The following is a 17,356-nucleotide window of genomic DNA, read 5'->3' as shown; positions in this document are numbered from 1 at the left end:
ACTGAGATTTTGGCCTAGCTCAAGAAGAATTCATATCTGATTTTTTTTCTGATGGACAGGAGAAGAAATTATCAATAGAGCAATGCACTTGGTGTCAGGAAGAACCAGGCTCCAATCTTATTAGATATATGACCCTGGCCAAGTCATTGAGGCAAATATAATGTGAACAGTGAATGTTATGGTTAAAGGTCTTCGTTAGTGATATAATTGGATCAAAAAAAACACCCCAACTCCCAATATCAATTTCCCCATCTGTAAATTGTGCAGAAGAAATGAAACCTCACAGGGCTGATGTGAAGGTCAAACGAGATAATGTAGATATAGTACTCTGCAGTCCTTAAGTGCTGTTTATGTAAAAGTCAGCTGCCATTTTCCCTAAACTGTAGATAGATATTTGTCCATGTGTCGATATTTGGGGAATAACTGCCTATATAAGCCCCTGTTGGCAGGAGGTTGGAATATATTGTAATTAACATGGGCTTTGGAGTCAGAAGTTAGGATTCTATGCTCCTTACTACCTGATTCATCTTGGACCATAGACTTAGAGCTGGATGGATCTTGGAGGTCATCTAGTCCAATATCTTCATTTGGCAGATGAGGAAACTTTGATCCAGGCAGGTTAATTGATTTCTCATGGTCACACGAGATAGGATGTGACAGATCTGAGACTTAAACTCTGTTGCTCTGACACCAAATTTAGCCCACTTCCCACTGTATCATCCCCCTCCCCAACATACACATACAGGAGCGCTATCTCAGAATTGCCCCCCCCCCAAAGACTTTATTTTATTCTCTGTATGGAATGTAGGTTTTCTGAACAAAAAGGTGGCTGGGGATGGATGGGTGAATTCTGGTAAATTGAGGAGAGAACTCTGTATGCAAAGAAAAATAGTGTTTGCATCTGTAAAACTTCAGTTTTTGGTAGAATCTTAAAAAAAAATAGTGCTCCTTTACCCTGAAATCATCATTAACAGTGTTCCTGGAGAAATGAAAATCTGAAGGGATACAGTTAGACCCTTTTGTTTTTTTAAAAGAAGAAAAGTTCACTGGTAGGTTGTTGTCTGTCGCATCCAACTCTTCTTGGGCATTTTCTTGGCAAAGATACTGAAGTGGTTTGCATTTCCTTTTCCAGCTCATTTTATAAATAAAGAAACTAAGGCAAACAAGTGCCCAGGGTCACACAGCTAGTAAGTGTCTGAGATCACATTTGAACTCATGAAGAGGAATTTTCCTGACTCAAGGTCTGGTGCTATAATCACTGTACTATCTACCTGCCCATCACTGACAGGGAAGGGGAAATGAGGCCCTCCCTCAGTTCAGTATTGTTTTCACTGAGCCAGAGAATGCTGGTAAGAAAAAATAAATGGGCTGTTCGTTGGGTTTCCTCCTAGGCTTCCCGATGAACTCTCTACTGGTCAAGCAGGCATTGAGAATATGCAAAAACATTCCAAGAGGCAAGTATAATGTGAACAGTGGATATTAAATTTAAGGACCTTTATTAGTGTTATGATCGGATCCTAAAAATGTTTAAATAGCTGAACCATGCATTTGGCAGAGTAGAAAGGGCATGTATGTGTGGGTGAGGGAAAAGGTGGTGGATTCATGGATGGTCAACATCTTCTTGGCACCTTTAAGGTCTTCTAGTCCACCTTTATAAATGAAGAAACTAAGGTCCCAAGAGGGTGACTTGCCCTGGGTCCCAAGACTAGCAAGTGACAAAACAATGGCTAGAATCATCCATCTCGGTCCCAGCTCAGCTCTTTAGCCTGGACTGCAAATTCCTTGAAAGGAAGGACTGTCATTTTTCTTCTGTCCTTATACACACACACACACACACACACACACACACACACACACACACACACACACACACACACACACACACACACACACACACACACACACACACACACATCCTTATATTCCAGATACTAGGACAATGTCATGTACACAGTCATCAGTGAAATCTTTATGAAATTGAATGGAGATACTCTTCTCCACTCTTGAGTAGAGCTTTCTAAATGCTCCCTTTTCATTTCCTTGTCATGTAACAATAAACTTGTTAGGGGAAATTTTGCCTAACAAATTTTAAAAATGCATCTAGAGAGGCTTGATTGACTTGGCTATTTTTGCTGCTTTATTATTTTCCTCCTGTCTCATATGTGAGGCATATGGTATCCACTCTACAGTCATTCCTGCCACCAACACACCCCACATGACAACTGGCTGGGATGAGTGTAGATACTCAGCATTTGATGTCATTGTGTACCCTAGCATCTCTTTCCTGCTAGGAACCATAAGAAACATCAAAGAGAAGACTACAAAAAATCCAGTAAGTCTTTTCCATTGTTCTCCATTTTCTGTTACTGCCATTTTACAAATGAAGAAAGTGATGCTGAAAAAGGTGATGTGATTTGTCCAAGGTTACCCAGCTAGGAAGTAGCAAAGCACAATTCAAACCCAGGTCCCCAGATCCAGCACAAAGTTTCCTTAGTTAATTAAGAAAGGGTCTCACTAAATATCCTTGATTTTCCTACAAATCTGATTCATTTGTTCTGTTGTTAAAGCACTTCTCCACTTTATTAACCAGCTTGTGGAGTTCTGTCAAACATTAGATACATATCTGCCATCATTAAAGAAGAATTCCTTTGATTTCTCTGGAGCGTATTCCTAGAATTCTCGTTTCTGATTATGTTATCCCCAACTCCATTCAGAAGTTGTAAAGTTAGACTGGTCTCTGTTCTGTTGAGCTGCTTGGCAACTTCCACTTTAGTTTTGGTATGGTATAGGTAGCTGGGCAATGAATGTTTAGACTGGATATATCAAATCCTGGCTCCTAGATCTCAAAGTACAATCAATAATACTTCCAACTCTAAGCCTACTGACTGTAATACTGAGATGGCACCATGGTCAAGGCAGCCCTTGGAGCTAGGGGCAGCAAGAGCTCAGGACAAGTGACTGAAGGAAGAGTGGTATATACCATCTTCTGTTTCAGGGGGAAACCCTCCCATGGGAAAATCCAGTAGCATAAAAGATATGTATAGGCCCTATATCAAAACTGAAATTTCAAAATAAATATGGATTAGCTGGAGAATGCTAGAGAAGGGGCAACCAGGATAAGGTGACGGTCCTTGAGTTTGTGCTATAAAAAATGGGTTGAAGATCTGGAAATGTTTTGCCTAGAGAAGGAACACATTAAGAACCCTACTATGTGTGTGGCACTGAGTGGGGACACGAAGGCAAGCAATTTTTGTCCTCAAGGAGCATACAATCCATCCATTGTAGGAAATGAAATGTACCCACATAAGTATATACAAAGTCAATACATGATGATTTCAGGGTGCGAGGCATTAACAATTGGAAGGATCAGGAAAGGTACCATTTAAGAGTTATCAATTAAGCTGAGTTTTGAAGGAAGCTAGGAATTCTAATACAGGATAGTGAGGAGGGAGAGCATTCCTGGCACCATGGATAGCCTGTGCAAAGGCGGGAGCTGCAGTGTTGTGATGAGCACTGCAAGGTCAATTTGGATGCAATACAGGGTGCATCAGTGAAAGGAATGTATGATGAAGCCAGGTCACGAAAGGCTGTCTTTAAATATCTGAAGGGTTGTTTGTGGAAGAAGAACTAGACTGTTTTTTTTCTTTTTTTTGCTTCAAGTTCTGACCTCTTGGACTAGGTGGGTGGTAACTGCAGATGTAAATTAGCCCTAATGTTGGGGGGGGCAAATTTCCTAGCATCTAGGTGGTATAGTAGAGTCAGTAAGACCTGATTTCAAGTCCTACTTTGAATGCTTACTAGCTGTGTGACACTGACTTAACTTCTCTCTGACTCAATTTCCTCATTTATAAATTGAAGCAAGGTAGAATGTCTGGCCATTTAACCTCTAGGAAAATTTGAGGAGGGGGAGAAAGCTTTCAGTTGGGAGAATCAGGAAAGTGTTCATTAAAGAGGTAGAGCCTGGACTGAGCCCTGAATGAAAAGAAGGACCCCAAGTCATGTGAAATTTCACGTATGCCAAGCAAGAGGTGGGGACCCTTGTAAAATGACCATGGGTAAACTGGCATGTCAAGTCTGAGGAAGCAGCAAGTAGGTCCATTGTGAGCAAAGCAGACTAATTCGGAACAAGGCTTAGTGAGTCAGATTGTGCCAAAGTGTGAACTTTGCTCTTTATTACTGAGACATAAAACCACTAAAGATTAAAAAAAACAAAACAACAAACCAAATCAGGCGCATTTGCAGCAATGTGGAGAATGGAATACATGATCATGTGTAAGGCTTTTGATCCTTGCCAAAATACAAATATCCAAAATGAGGCAGAGGTAGGGAGAAGGTTGTTGTAATAAGGCTTATGAATCTTTTATATCTCATTATAAAAGAGTTCACTGAAAACTTCTCTAGGGACATGTTTAGATAAATAGCAAAGGAATACTGTAGAATAGAGAGGAAGTAGGCTCCAGTACAGGAGAAGAAAGACACCTGCCCTAAGCTGCCTTCACAATCAGACTCATTGCTTGGGCACTGCCAACACAAAGCCTCTGAGATAAGACTCTCAGGCAACATGGGGCTTCCTGCATGCCTGACCTCTACCACGGTTACCCCAAATGAACTTTGAGGAAAACTGTTTTTTTACTCAAGGGGAGTGACTGACTGTACCCCAAAGATACCTCCTCAATCAACTGTCTCTGGACTCTGTGTCACCTGCTGTCACCAGGTCACCCAATGTACAGAGTGTTAGGTAGGCTGGCAGCCAACCCATGAAGCCCAGCCTCCAAACATTTGCCACTTTGTTTTATTCAGAGAGGACAGAGAACTATCAGGCACTGAGGCAGGAGAGCTGGGCAAGAAGCCAAACTCTGCAGTCAGGATGTGCACATCCAACCCACCTCCAACACCCCCAAAAAATTAAAGTTAATTCTGGCAAAAACACATTGAGAATGACTCTAAAGAGTTATAAGAAATGACTCTGACATTGAAACAATGCATTTTTAAAGCAAATTTAATAAAGAATGCAAAATATCCACGTCCCACTTCATTCAACAGGAAGCATGTGTGATCACGGCAGGAGAGTTGAAGGGACTGCCTCCCTGGCTTCCGGGGGATGCAGTCAGAAGCTTTCCCCTTGGTCATCTTTCAGGCCATTGTGTAGAACCCTGGGCTCCAGCCTGGTAAAAGTGCGGTAGGACAAGTTCAAATCCTGCAGTCATTGTAATGGCATATGATGGTCCCTGGGACCCCAGAGAGGGGAGCAACTCATGTTCCTTGGAAACAGCAATATTTACTTCACACATGGTCTTCAGCAATCCTGTACTTTCCCTGACAGCCCTGATACAGTATTTAGCATTACAGAATCCAGGACAACGACAGCGAGGGAGGATGGGATTCCTTCAGTGCTACTCATGATGCATGAGCAGACAATCAGATACCTACGACAGCAGCTCTGTGGGACATGAAATCAGATCAAACACAATGCAGAATTAATCTGGATGTTTTGGTTGCTTTTACTTTGGAACCTTTGTGCCTCTTGACCCAAGAGTTAAGGTGCCCAGAGTGGAAAAGAATTCTTCCATTTCCTTCTGGAGAAGCTGATTTCTTTTCTCAGCATCCTCACGTGCCCGCTCTGAGTTTCTCAATCTTATTTCCAGCATTGTGAATTTCTTCCTTTCTTGGTCTAAGTCTTCTTCTAACCGGGCCATCTGTTTCTTTAAGCCGGAACTGGCTTCCTCAATTCTTAAAACCAAGAGAAGAGACATGATTTTAGTCTTTGGCTAACCCAACAGAGTACAGAAGCAGTTCTGAATCCCTGGCTAACCCTGTTCTATTTGTCTTGGGGTTAGCCACTGAAAAAGACCTTAGATATAGATGATGGATAAATCAAGCTCTGCTACTAACTCACTAATGCTCTGTGACTTTCTTGTGGCACTTCAGACATTCAGCGACAGACCCCAGTATCATCATTATTTGTTTACAAGACTTATTTCCTCCTTGAAGGCAAGAACCCCATCTGCTTCATTTTTGTAACTTCCAGATACACAAAAGAAACCCCCATGAGTTGTTATTCAGCATCTACTTGAAAACCTTCAGGAAGGGGGAAACCCCCCTCTCTTAAGATGTCCCATTCCACTTCTGGGCAGCTGACCTCAAACTTAAAACTGGTCTCCTCTTAAACAATTCCCATTTATTACTCCTGGTTCTGTTGTCTCGGGCAAAAAAATAAGCCTGACCCCTCCTCCATGCAGCAGCCCTTCCAAGCTATCATGTTCCACCCAAACCTTTGATTCTTCAGGTTGAACATTTCCAGTACTTTCACCTGATCCTCACAGGTCAGCAACTCAAGGTCCTCCCCCATCCTGGTGGACCATCTCTGGACATTCTCCAGTTTAAGATTTTCTTAAACTGGGGTGCCAAGAATTGAACACAATGGTCTGGATGATGCCTTAAAAGGGCAGAGTATGGTGAGAACATTGCCTGGACCCTGAGCCTCTCTTAACTCAAGGCCAAGACCCCACTAGTTTTTTGGTTACCACATCACATGGCTGGCCTTACTAGGATTGTAGTCCACTAAAAACCCCAGATTTTTTTCCAAAGTGCTTAACACAGTACTTGGCACATAGTAGGTGTTTAATAAATGCTTGTTTGTCAAATTATGTTTATCCATACTTTCCTCATCTTATCCTTGTAAAACTGATGTTTAACTACAAAGCTTTACACTTACCTTTATTGAGTTTCATCTAATTTAATTTAGATCAAATTTCCTAGTCTATTCATGACCCTTTTGGAGCCTGACTCCTTGATCTACTGTGCTAGCTTTCCCTCCCCACTTCAAATCACCTACAAACATGATGAGTATAATGTCTATGTCATTATCCAAATGTTAATCAGCACGTAGCTGAACACAGATCCTTGGGGAATGCCACTAAAGACCTCCTGCCACACTGACAATGAAGCAAGAACAACAACTCTTTGAGTGCTCTTATCCAACCAGTTTGGAATTCATTGATTATATTTCTGAAGCATATTTAATATGCTGATATCAATAATGCCATGTAACATGCCCATGGAGGTATCAAGAAATCAATTTTTGGACCTGAGCTGTGATTTTCTGGACGTTAGGGATACATGACCTAGAACTCACAATCACTTAAAATATTAAGGAGCTGCCTAGAACGTTGAGATGTAAGTGCTCCAAAAGCTAGTTTCATCTGATTATATAACTCTGTAATCCATTTCTCTCCATCTTCACAAGAACAGTATAAGATACTTTAGCAAGAGTTTTTCTAAAATCTAGGTAAACCATAGTCAGTCACAACATTCCCCCTTCCTTTACCAGTTAGATAACTGCCAAAAAATGATCTCCCTCATAAATTGTCTTGAAGTCTATTTATAATCACGGAGTCTCTTTCTCATTGTTCATCATCCCTTTAAAGTTCTGTTCTAGAGTTTTCCAAGGAATCAAAGTCAAGATCACTGGCCTGTAGCTTATAGCCTCTGCTCTCTTCCCTTTTTTGAAAATCAGGACATTTGTCTTTCTCTAGTCTCATGGTACATTTCCTATTTCCTGTCTTCTTTCAAATATCCCTGGAAGTGGCTCAGCCACCACATCTGCCAGTTCTCTCAGCACCCAAAGAATGATGGTTCTTCCTCTGGGTCAGGAGAACTGAATTCATCAAGAGCAGCCTTAACGTATTTTGGATATCAACACCTTGTTCAGAGAGATTAAGTGACCTGAAATGGAGACAGGATTCAAACCTAGGCCTTTTGGCTCCAAATCCAGGGCTCTTTCCATTGTACCATGCTGGTTTTCAAAGTTTTTTTTCCTTCCAACAACCCTAGGAGGCAAACACTGCAAAAATTACTATCCCCAATTTACTTATGAACGAACACCCTAAGTGAGATAAAGTGTCTTGGCCACAGTCACAGAGCTAATAGACATCTGAAGTCTGATTCACACCCAGGTCTCCTAATGCCAGGTCCAACATTCTACCCACTACTCCATATTGTATGTTTTAGTTCTGTTTGATCAGAGTTGGGGGGAGGACCTCAGAACCAGCTCATCCAAACCTACAAACTTCCCACTCCATTGCACTCCTTGGGTGGCCATTCAGGCCCCTTTCTTAAAGAGATGAAGTAAAGGGAAATTCATGAAAGCAGAGAGCTTAAAGTTACAGCCAAATGGGAAGAGAGCTCAGAGATTCTCCTTGGAAGGACAAAGAAGGAAGCTGGCAGGAGCATTTTTGGTATCAGCCTAATGACAATAAGAAACATCATTTCATGGAGCCCTTGGTTGTCTCACCTTAAGAAGGCTCATGAATAACATAAGTGAAAAAGGCCACCATGAAGATCACTGAGGCAGAGGATGGAACAGAGAAATTCCACAAGCATCCTCAGCTCTTTTAACCAAGTCTGCACCGTGGTGTACCCTTTGGCACTTTGTGTCTGCAATACGAACATAAGCACAGGAGGGGAAAGCAAAAATTGGCTGGAAAATATGGTTCAGGTTTAAGAAATTAAAGAGGCCAAAGGCTTGTTGATTACAAAGAAGCCTCATGCCTGCACTTCATGAATACTCTTTTTAAGAAGCAAATCAGAGGTTGCTGGATGGGGAAAGCAATAACTAACTTCACAAAAGTCAAATTGACTATATCTTATCAGACAGAAAATGACTGGTTACCAGTGTGCAAGACACATCAGAGTAGGTTCTCTGTGTTTAGATAATTGACCAGTCATAACAAAGGTCACTACTGCTACCAAATTAGAAGGATAAAGATGAGAAAGGCAACGTGTGGAATTGTAAAACCCCAACTGACCAAGTGAAACCAGCTGTTGCCCCTGAAACATGGGAAATATACAACAATAAAGGCACTGATTCTGAAGAATACTGTTCTTTGAATGTTTCACCAATGTAAAGCTGATGCCATCGTAAGCAGGCCGGAAGAACCTAGAAACCACCTCAGTCCCCAAACCCTGACCACCTTGCCCAGCAGAGATATGCAGCCAAAGGTCAATGCTGCTTTTGTCAGGTAAGTTTAAACAAGAGATCAAAAAGTAGATCTGCCACTGTTTCAGTAGCGATCTATTTTTACCACTAAAGAAGATGGAACCAAATAGAGTTGGACTCAGATACTTCAACACCTCAGGAAATAGAAAGGATACTAAAGGGGATGTAGTTGTTAAAAGTAGCTGAATTTGATGAAATATATTCAGAAGAAATCTATACTAGAATAAAAAAAATCAAAAGCTTCTTGGAATCAATATTCAATCTATCTCGATGAAGGAAAGATTCTGAAATAAATGAAAAAGATCACGATCCATTAATATCACCACAAAAGATTTTCTAATGTCTCCAAAATATTTATAAGAATGAATTAAGCACACATTGAGGATATACTTGATGAAAATATTAGAGGGAAACAGGTAGGTTGATTACTACAATAGAAAATATGGTGCAATCTCACAGCCGAATGAGAGGTTTGGAAAACACAGGATCCATCTCTAACTGTGGATTCCAAAAATATATTTGATTCTGCAAAGAAAAACACAGCTTTAAAGGCTCTTTTCCATTAAGGTGTCTCTTAACCATATGTTAAGATTATAAAACTTTCCTTGATAGCTTAATCCATGAAGAAAACTTTGTTCATTGATTTTCTGATCATTGGACTCAAGCAGAATTTGAAACAAGGAGACATGCTCACACGCATTCCTCGCTGGTATGGAGTTTTCTCAACAACGTCTAAATGCAACTTATATTTATACAATTCCTTACATGGTGGTATTGTCCAACTACTACTGTTCTCAGTCAACATCATACTGTTCCCATTGACCCTGGAGCACAAAAGGATCCCTTAGCAGCTACCCAGAAGAGATTGGCTTAGCAATCTACACAGGAAGACACAGTGGATGAAGAATGCATAGTGCTGCAATAAGCGGCAGCTAGATATGGATCAAAGGATAATAGACTGAAGACTGGAGTGGACATTGAAGGGCATTTGATCCAACTCTTGCACTTTACAAATAAGGAAACTGAGGTTCAGAGAGGCTAAATTTTTTGTTCAGAGTCACATATCAGAGACAAGGTGAACTCCGGTCTTTTTTGATTCCAAGTTCAGTGCCCTAGCTACTATATGTTCATTAGCATAAACATCTTGGACAAAAGCTGCTGGCTCCATGACTGAATAGGAGGCAGAAAGTAGGCTGGTCACATCTGGGAACCTGTGAGATGCTTTCAGGGACCTCAAACAGCTCCTCGCCACAAAAGCCCATCTTCTTAATCTTAATATTCTTTAGGTGATGCCACATGGCTGCCACTCATGGCAACCCACAGTCTCAGAAGAATCAAGACTGCAGCTGACTCAAAGGATAATTTGAGGTAGTCATGTGAGGTGGCACAATGGCTATAGGATGCTGGGCTGGAGGCAGACTCATCTTCCTGAGTTCAAATCTGGGCTCAGACACTTTCTAGCTGTGTAATCCTGAGGAAGTCACTTAACCCTGTTTGTCTCAGTTTCCTCATCTGTAAAATGAGCTGGAAAAGGAAATGGCAAACTACTCCGGTATCTTTGCCAAGAAAACCCTAAATGGGGTCACAAAGCGTTGGACATGACTGAAAACAACTGTACAACAAAGGATAATGGGAAGAATTATGGTATAAGTAGTTTGTGACATTCTATCAAACATACATATGAAAATCAAAGATGAATAGGAAAAAAGGGAGAGCATATAGTGAGAACAACAAAAAACACAAGGAAATAGTCTGAGTTTTGTATTATTTATGAAAGAATAAAGACTCAGAGGGATGCCTACAGCCCATCAAGCAGGCCACCAATGGAGGGTCAAAGGTGTCCTTAAGAATTCCACAGAATGAAAATGGAGTACTCACAGCAGAGATCATGGTGTACCATCACCATATCAGAGCAAGACACAAGATCTGGATATGGCTACATATTTTTATGTAACATATTATAGAGACATGTGTTATCTATAAATATATATATGGGCATACATTTGGAAATATAGGGTGGCAGAGAGAGGGACTTAAAAGTCAAGTGATTTTTTAATTCTGGCACATTAGGTAATGCTGAATCATATACAAAACTTATTGATCGGGGAAAGGTAAGGTCCTATTAGTCTGACCAAGGTGTGCAATATGAAAGGGAGTGAAAATAGTTTTAAGGCCAGCTTGGAGACTGGGTGCAGTAATTCTTGCATCAGATGACAAAGTAATATCCTCTCTACCTGCTTTCTACCATTTGGGATCCATTCCTTTGGTTCTTCTGCATCACCATTAACATTACCCTTGGGGGTAGGGCAATAAAAGCAGGGTAAACATTAAATGGGGACGGAGGTTGCAGAAGAGGCTGCCAAAGTCAGTTCCCCTCTTCATTGGCCTTGATTTCTAGGAACCTAGAAATGGGATAGCTACCATGCCACTCCAGATAATTGTGTGAACAAGCCCACTGCTACCCACAAGTTAGAGCAGGAGGACCTTGGGAGTCACCTAATCCAGCCCCTTCATTTTACAGAGAAGAAGATGTGTTCCAATGGAAAAAGGTCTGGGTTTGGAGTCAAAGGGCCTGAGGTCACATCCCACCTTTAACAAGTACTACCTGTGTGTCTTTGGGCCTCAGGTTCCTCATCTGTAAAGATAAGAGGGTCTGAGATGGCTTCTAAAAAGCCCTTTGCCCTCCAGATCTCTGACCCTCTCTGTGTTGGCTGTTGTGCTCCCCAGCACCTGAGACTTCTCCAAGGCCATAAGGAGTAACACTATAGCTAGAATTTGATTCCAGGCCCCCTGGCATGTCATGATGAGCTTGCATGGGTTGGAGGAAGGCACTCTTATTTTTTAAAGGAATGATTCCATTTCCTTTGTGCTCTGGGCCAAGGGACACAAGCTCATTTTCAGGCAGTTTTAGCAAGGTTGTCTCGGCTTCCCTGGTCCTGCCTGCTCCCTTATCACCAGGTGATCAGAATACAGTGAACAGCTGTTTTCCTGGTCACTCCCAGGTCAGCGTACATTCTCTTTCTTCTAAGTCTGAGCCTGGAGACCAAGCTATTCCTATGGCTGCAGATGCCTCCTGCACAGATACCAATTACAGCACAGACATCCACCCATCATAGACCCAACCCTCCTACCACACACCTAAGATTCAGGCAGGAACCTGAAGCACCTTCTAATCATTACTCATTTCTGGCTCATCACCCTCATCCTCAGATGTTGTTTTACAATTTAATAATAATGCTCTTTAGCACTTTTCTGGCCTTTTATCTAGGCTACTTTATTGCCTCATAAGCCTCACCTTACACTACCTTAGGAACAAATTGGCAAGGGTGGTGATTCTCCATTTAATTGATGGAGAAACAGAGTCATGGGCAGGTGAAGCAGCCTGCTCCAAGTCTGTACCCAGTAAATACTTGGCAGAGCTCTGAGAGTCGTTAATGCTACACCGCGAGCCTGAAGAACTAGGGCTGGCACTGGAGCACTGGTTTCCCGAGGCAAAGATCATCCAATGTTTGAGGAGGTGGGGCAATGTTTGAGTCTAAGGGCCAAGAGTCCTTAGACCCAATGCCAAGTTTCTCCACTGAACTTCCTCCCCAACAGTGACACATATTCCCTGGGGAGATAGGACAGCTGTGCTCTGTGTGGAGAGGAAGCCTGGCCTGGGTATGCAGAAGAGGTGAAGTCTAGTCCATGGGTTTGCATCTGCTGACCCTGACAATCTGTCACCCGTCCCTGCCCCAAATGTCAAGCCGGCATGTTAAGAGCTTTCTAGAACAGAGCTTTTTAAAGGCAAGGTTCTGCCCAGATGCGAGATGCAATTGGACTCTATTTCTTACCTGCACAAAACCTAGGGGAGGGAGAAATGAAAGATCCAGGGTAAGGCATGACTACATCAAGAACATGCAGAAATCACCCTTCTTTCCACCACACCTTGCTGGATTCTTCCTTCTGCCTGGACATTGGGTGCCTGGCCTTTGGGAGCGCAGTCACTTACTGGGATGAACAGCTAGCTACCCTGACCACTGGCAAAGGAAATTCTCAGGCACTTCCCAATGTGGCTTGTAGGGAGCCAGCTGTCATAAATGAGCTGTCCTACTACTTATCCTCCACTCAGGAAACATAGCATACTCTGGTCCTCTTCCACCACTCCTCTTTAATAACAGAGGGTTACAAAGATTCAGCTCATTTCTATGTACCTAGAGCAGCACGAGCCTTGTTTGTTGTCTCCCACAAGTTGGGTCCTAAATGACACTATGGATACCGTAGATTGTCCTCTGGTTATGATCAATAAAGACCCCTTAGTCTGACACATGAAGAGGCTGAGCTGAGCGAGGTAAAGTCATTTGCCTGAGGTCACGTAGGTAATAGCTGGAATTTGAACTTGATTGGCTCTCAATCCAGCATTTCTTTTTCCCTCGCTCTTTGTCCATGTGGTCCTCTCTGCCCAGGGTCAGCAGTCACTGCTGGGGGACTGAGAAAACTTCTCAAACCAAAGCACTTCTGCCTTTGGCGTTCATCAGGTGATAAATATGATAATGTCTTTCTACCAACTTACCACGTCAATCTACCTAACACTTAGACTCTCCATGCTCCAAATCGATCCCCAAACAGTGCTGCACTCCATTGCCTCCCTTTGTGCTGTTCTCAATGCATGGTCTGTTCTTTTCTATCCTTACTTGTTGAATTCTGTGTATCCTTTAAAGCCTAACTCCGATGCCACCTCGTCCATGAAACCTTCCCTGATCCTTTGGTTAATAATATCCAAGCACCTTGAACGTCACATAGTACTTTGCTTTCTGAGGAAAGACATGATTTCATTTTTATCTTTGCTTTAGCACACAGTAGGCATTAAATAGATGCTTACTGACCACCTCCTGACTTTTCATTTCTATTGAGATTGATCCTATTCTTTCCCAGCCCCATTCTAATCTGCTTTGTACTTCTATTAGCCAGGTCTACTATGCTCCTCAGAACATTGATGGTGTCCACAAGTTCCCTCTATTCAAATTTTTCTCCCTATACTCCTCTCACCTTCTTTCTCCAACTTAAGCCTGGCATTGTGGGAACCCTTGCAAGTCTTTCTCTTGGTGTCTTTTCTTCCATGACCCTTGACTTATAGGGTCATGATTTGGCATACTCCTTGCTCTCTGTTACTGTCTAACAGTCATTCCACTTGCACCATCCCTCACCAATCCTTCCTCCAATGAAGTCCAAGCAATCTGTCTACATCACCCTTTCCTCATCTTCACTGACCTCATCTATCAGTCTTCAATTTTCTCAGTAACTTTAGCACAGGGTTCAACTTTTTTACTTTTCACTCTATTTCCTGCCATCATCCTCAAGGACTTCAATACTTATGTTGATAACCCTGACCCCCAAAGTCCTAAACCTCCTCAACCCCTCAAAACACTTTTTTCTCCTCTTCCTTCTGACTTCAGTCATAACTCCATGGTCACAATTTAGATCATACTACCTCCAAGATTTGGAACTTTGAAATTCTACTCTCCCACCATAGCCTTCCCCCTTATCTTTTTCTAGTGTCTGTCTAAACCAAGTCTTAGCTTTCACTGTGATGATCCTTGAACCTCCTTATTCTCCTAGCTGCTCTCTATCACCATGAAATGACATACTTTCATAATCAACCTTGGATTTTTTGGTTCATTGGTCACTTTAATAATTCATTGGTCATCCTTCTAATCTTTTTAGCACCGGATCTGCTCTTGTATAATCCCTAACACTAGTTTCTTTGCCCCTGCTCCTGGGCTGTTGAGAATCACCAGGGAAATTATATAAAACAAACTGATTTCAAACACTGGAAATTTACAGTGCTTAACTCCAGCCAGGCTCTCACTACTTTATTCGTAATGACTCCTTACCTCATTTCCCACATCTACTGTTCCAGACCTTTTCATCTCTCATCAAGTCCCCAACGACCCTCTCATCTCTGCATTTACTGCAGATGACTGAGCCTCTCACTTCACTTACAACTTCTCAGTCATTGTTTATTGTCTCCTTCCCTCTTTTATTAGAGGAAGAGGCATCTCTACTCTTTATTAACAGTGATCCCTTTACTGGGGGCCTTTGATCTCAATTCTTGCAAACACAATCTAACAGAAAGGATCCAGGAGAAGGAGGAGATGGTCAGCAACGTCAAACTGTGCAGAGGCCAAGGAGAACAAGAACTTAAGAAAAGACTACTAGATTTGGTGATGAAGAAGTCATTTTAAGTAAAATGGTGAGGAAAGGAGTCAGATTACAAAGGGGTGGACAAAGAGTGGGTTGTAAGGCAATGGAGACATGAGATACAGAGATTATTTTTTTAATTGTTTAGTTACAAAGGAGAAGAGAGGGATGGGGAGGTTAACTAGACAGAGCAAGCAAGGACAAGGAAAGTTGAGTTTTTAGGATGGGAATCCTGAGCATGTTTCTAGGTAGATGGGAAAGAACCATTAATGAGGAAGAGAAGAGAGATGACTGATGGGTTTGATACTACTATGCTTCATCTCCTTTCCTCTTCTTGGATACTCTTGTATATTGGTTTCTGAGACTACACATTTTCCTGTTTCACCTACTTCTTTAGTTGGTGCATCTATATCTTTTCTGTTGGTCTTCCCCAAGGTTCTGTCCTAGACCCTTTCCTTTTCTTCCTACGTTCTCCTTTGACATCATCTAACACCTATTCACAGGTAACCACTATCCATTCTTTATCTCTATCCCTCACCTTCCTGAGGCATCATATCTACATTTCCAAATGCCAAGGAGACACCTGAATATCACTAACAACTCAGGCAACATATTCAAATAGAGGAATCCAGGTGATGTGGTGGAGAGTTAAAGAGTTGGGAATCACTGAGACCTTAGTCTGAATCCTGTCTCTGGCACTTAGTAGTTGTGGACTCTTGAGCAAGTCAATTAACCTCTCTCTTTCCCTCAGTTTCCTCCTCTATAAAATTAGAATGTTGGACTTGATAGCCTGTAAGATTCCTTGCAGTTATAAATCTGTGATCCTATACCAAACTGACTGGTTTTTGACTCAAACAGTACTCTCCCACCTGATTTTACTATCAATGCACCAACATTCATCTGCTCTACCATATACTAACTGGGATAGTATTATCAAACACCTTCCAGAGCCAATCAATGACCAAGGCCTATTATTTCTACTGACCTCCAAGATCGCTCTAGAAACTTCCACTCTCTATTCTTCATTGTTGGTAGCCCAGTAGAGGCCTCTCAGGGTTCAAAGCAATATTCAGGGAGAAGATCATTGTGGAAAAGGCTAAAGTAAGTCTTTATTTCTGAGGAAAAGCACGTCATTACTTCCACAACATCTCTCAAATCCATTCTTCTCCTTCGTAAGAAAATCTAATTATCTCCTAGAATTTAAGATTTCATAGTTTTCCTCCTTTCATCATTTTCCTATCTTACTTTTCAGCCCTAACAATGTTCTGTTTCTTTGATGAATTTACATACTGCCCAGAGTTCAAGATGGCAACCAAAGATCTTCCTCATATCTCAAAGTTTTAAAAATACTATAATTAATAATGATGATGGTGATGACAACCCTGAACAAGTCACTTAGCTGCTACAGGTCCCAGACAAAAGTTGCAGAAAAGGAGCTGATCGGTATTGATAACAGGAGTTTCCTCATCGGGAATTATCTTCATCAGTGAAACAGTGGCATCCTCATCATTACCTCACTCAGATTTTCACAGCACCTTAGAGTTTCTAAAGCAGTTTTTTCATGACAACCATGTAAGGTCATCAGGTATGAGTTTTCATCACCTCATTTTATAACCGAGAAAACTGAAGGGAAGTGGCTTGGTCAGTTATGAAGATAAAGGCCAAAAATCAGTTGCCGGACATTTATTAAGTGCCTGCTGTGTGCAGACACTGTGCTAAGCAGAGCCAAGACTTGGACCCCGTAGTTTTGATACTCTCTCCAAGAAACCCTGACCCTCACACATCTGCAGCCATGAAGAATGCACCATCACACATCTCCTACGAAGAAACCCAACAATATCATCCATCTCCAACCTTTCAATGTGCCAGCCTGCTTGGCTAGCACCCACAAGCAGCCTGAGATTTGCACTGGGCTCTATTGCCACAATGACCCAGAATACTAAGCTGGAAGAAACTTGGAAGATCCAGAGAGATGACTCCTTTGCCACTGGGCAGAACTATATTTAAGCTAGCCCAGACATGAGAAGCTATCCAGAGAAGACAGTCCCCAACCCCCACACCTCTGGAAATCTCCCTCAGGCACCAAAGAACATGAGACAGATGTTTTTATGATGATTTCAGTGTTTTAAATTCTTAGATCAAAGGTGTTCTAATAAATAAAGGCTATTATTCATTTAG

General features: G+C 41.9%; 1 protein-coding gene across 9 annotated transcripts in view; it reads right to left on the bottom strand.

The window, feature by feature from the left end:
• Nucleotides 1–4,983: 4,983 nt before the first annotated feature.
• The window catches only part of ARHGAP22 (Rho GTPase activating protein 22), a 414,522-nt gene continuing 402,149 nt past the window's right edge, over nucleotides 4,984–17,356 (bottom strand). For all 9 annotated transcript variants that reach the window (XM_072627640.1, XM_072627649.1, XM_072627648.1 and 6 more), the window contains one exon: nucleotides 4,984–5,730. In XM_072627640.1, coding sequence (XP_072483741.1) covers nucleotides 5,502–5,730 — 229 coding nt within the window. In that variant the 3' untranslated portion in view covers nucleotides 4,984–5,501. The remainder of the gene's footprint in view (nucleotides 5,731–17,356) is intronic.

This window comes from Notamacropus eugenii, chromosome 1 (genome assembly GCF_028372415.1).
Source record: "Notamacropus eugenii isolate mMacEug1 chromosome 1, mMacEug1.pri_v2, whole genome shotgun sequence".
Classification (NCBI taxonomy): domain Eukaryota; kingdom Metazoa; phylum Chordata; class Mammalia; order Diprotodontia; family Macropodidae; genus Notamacropus; species Notamacropus eugenii.
The sequence above is the reverse complement of the archived record's forward strand: the minus strand, read 5'-3'. Positions and strand labels throughout refer to the sequence as shown.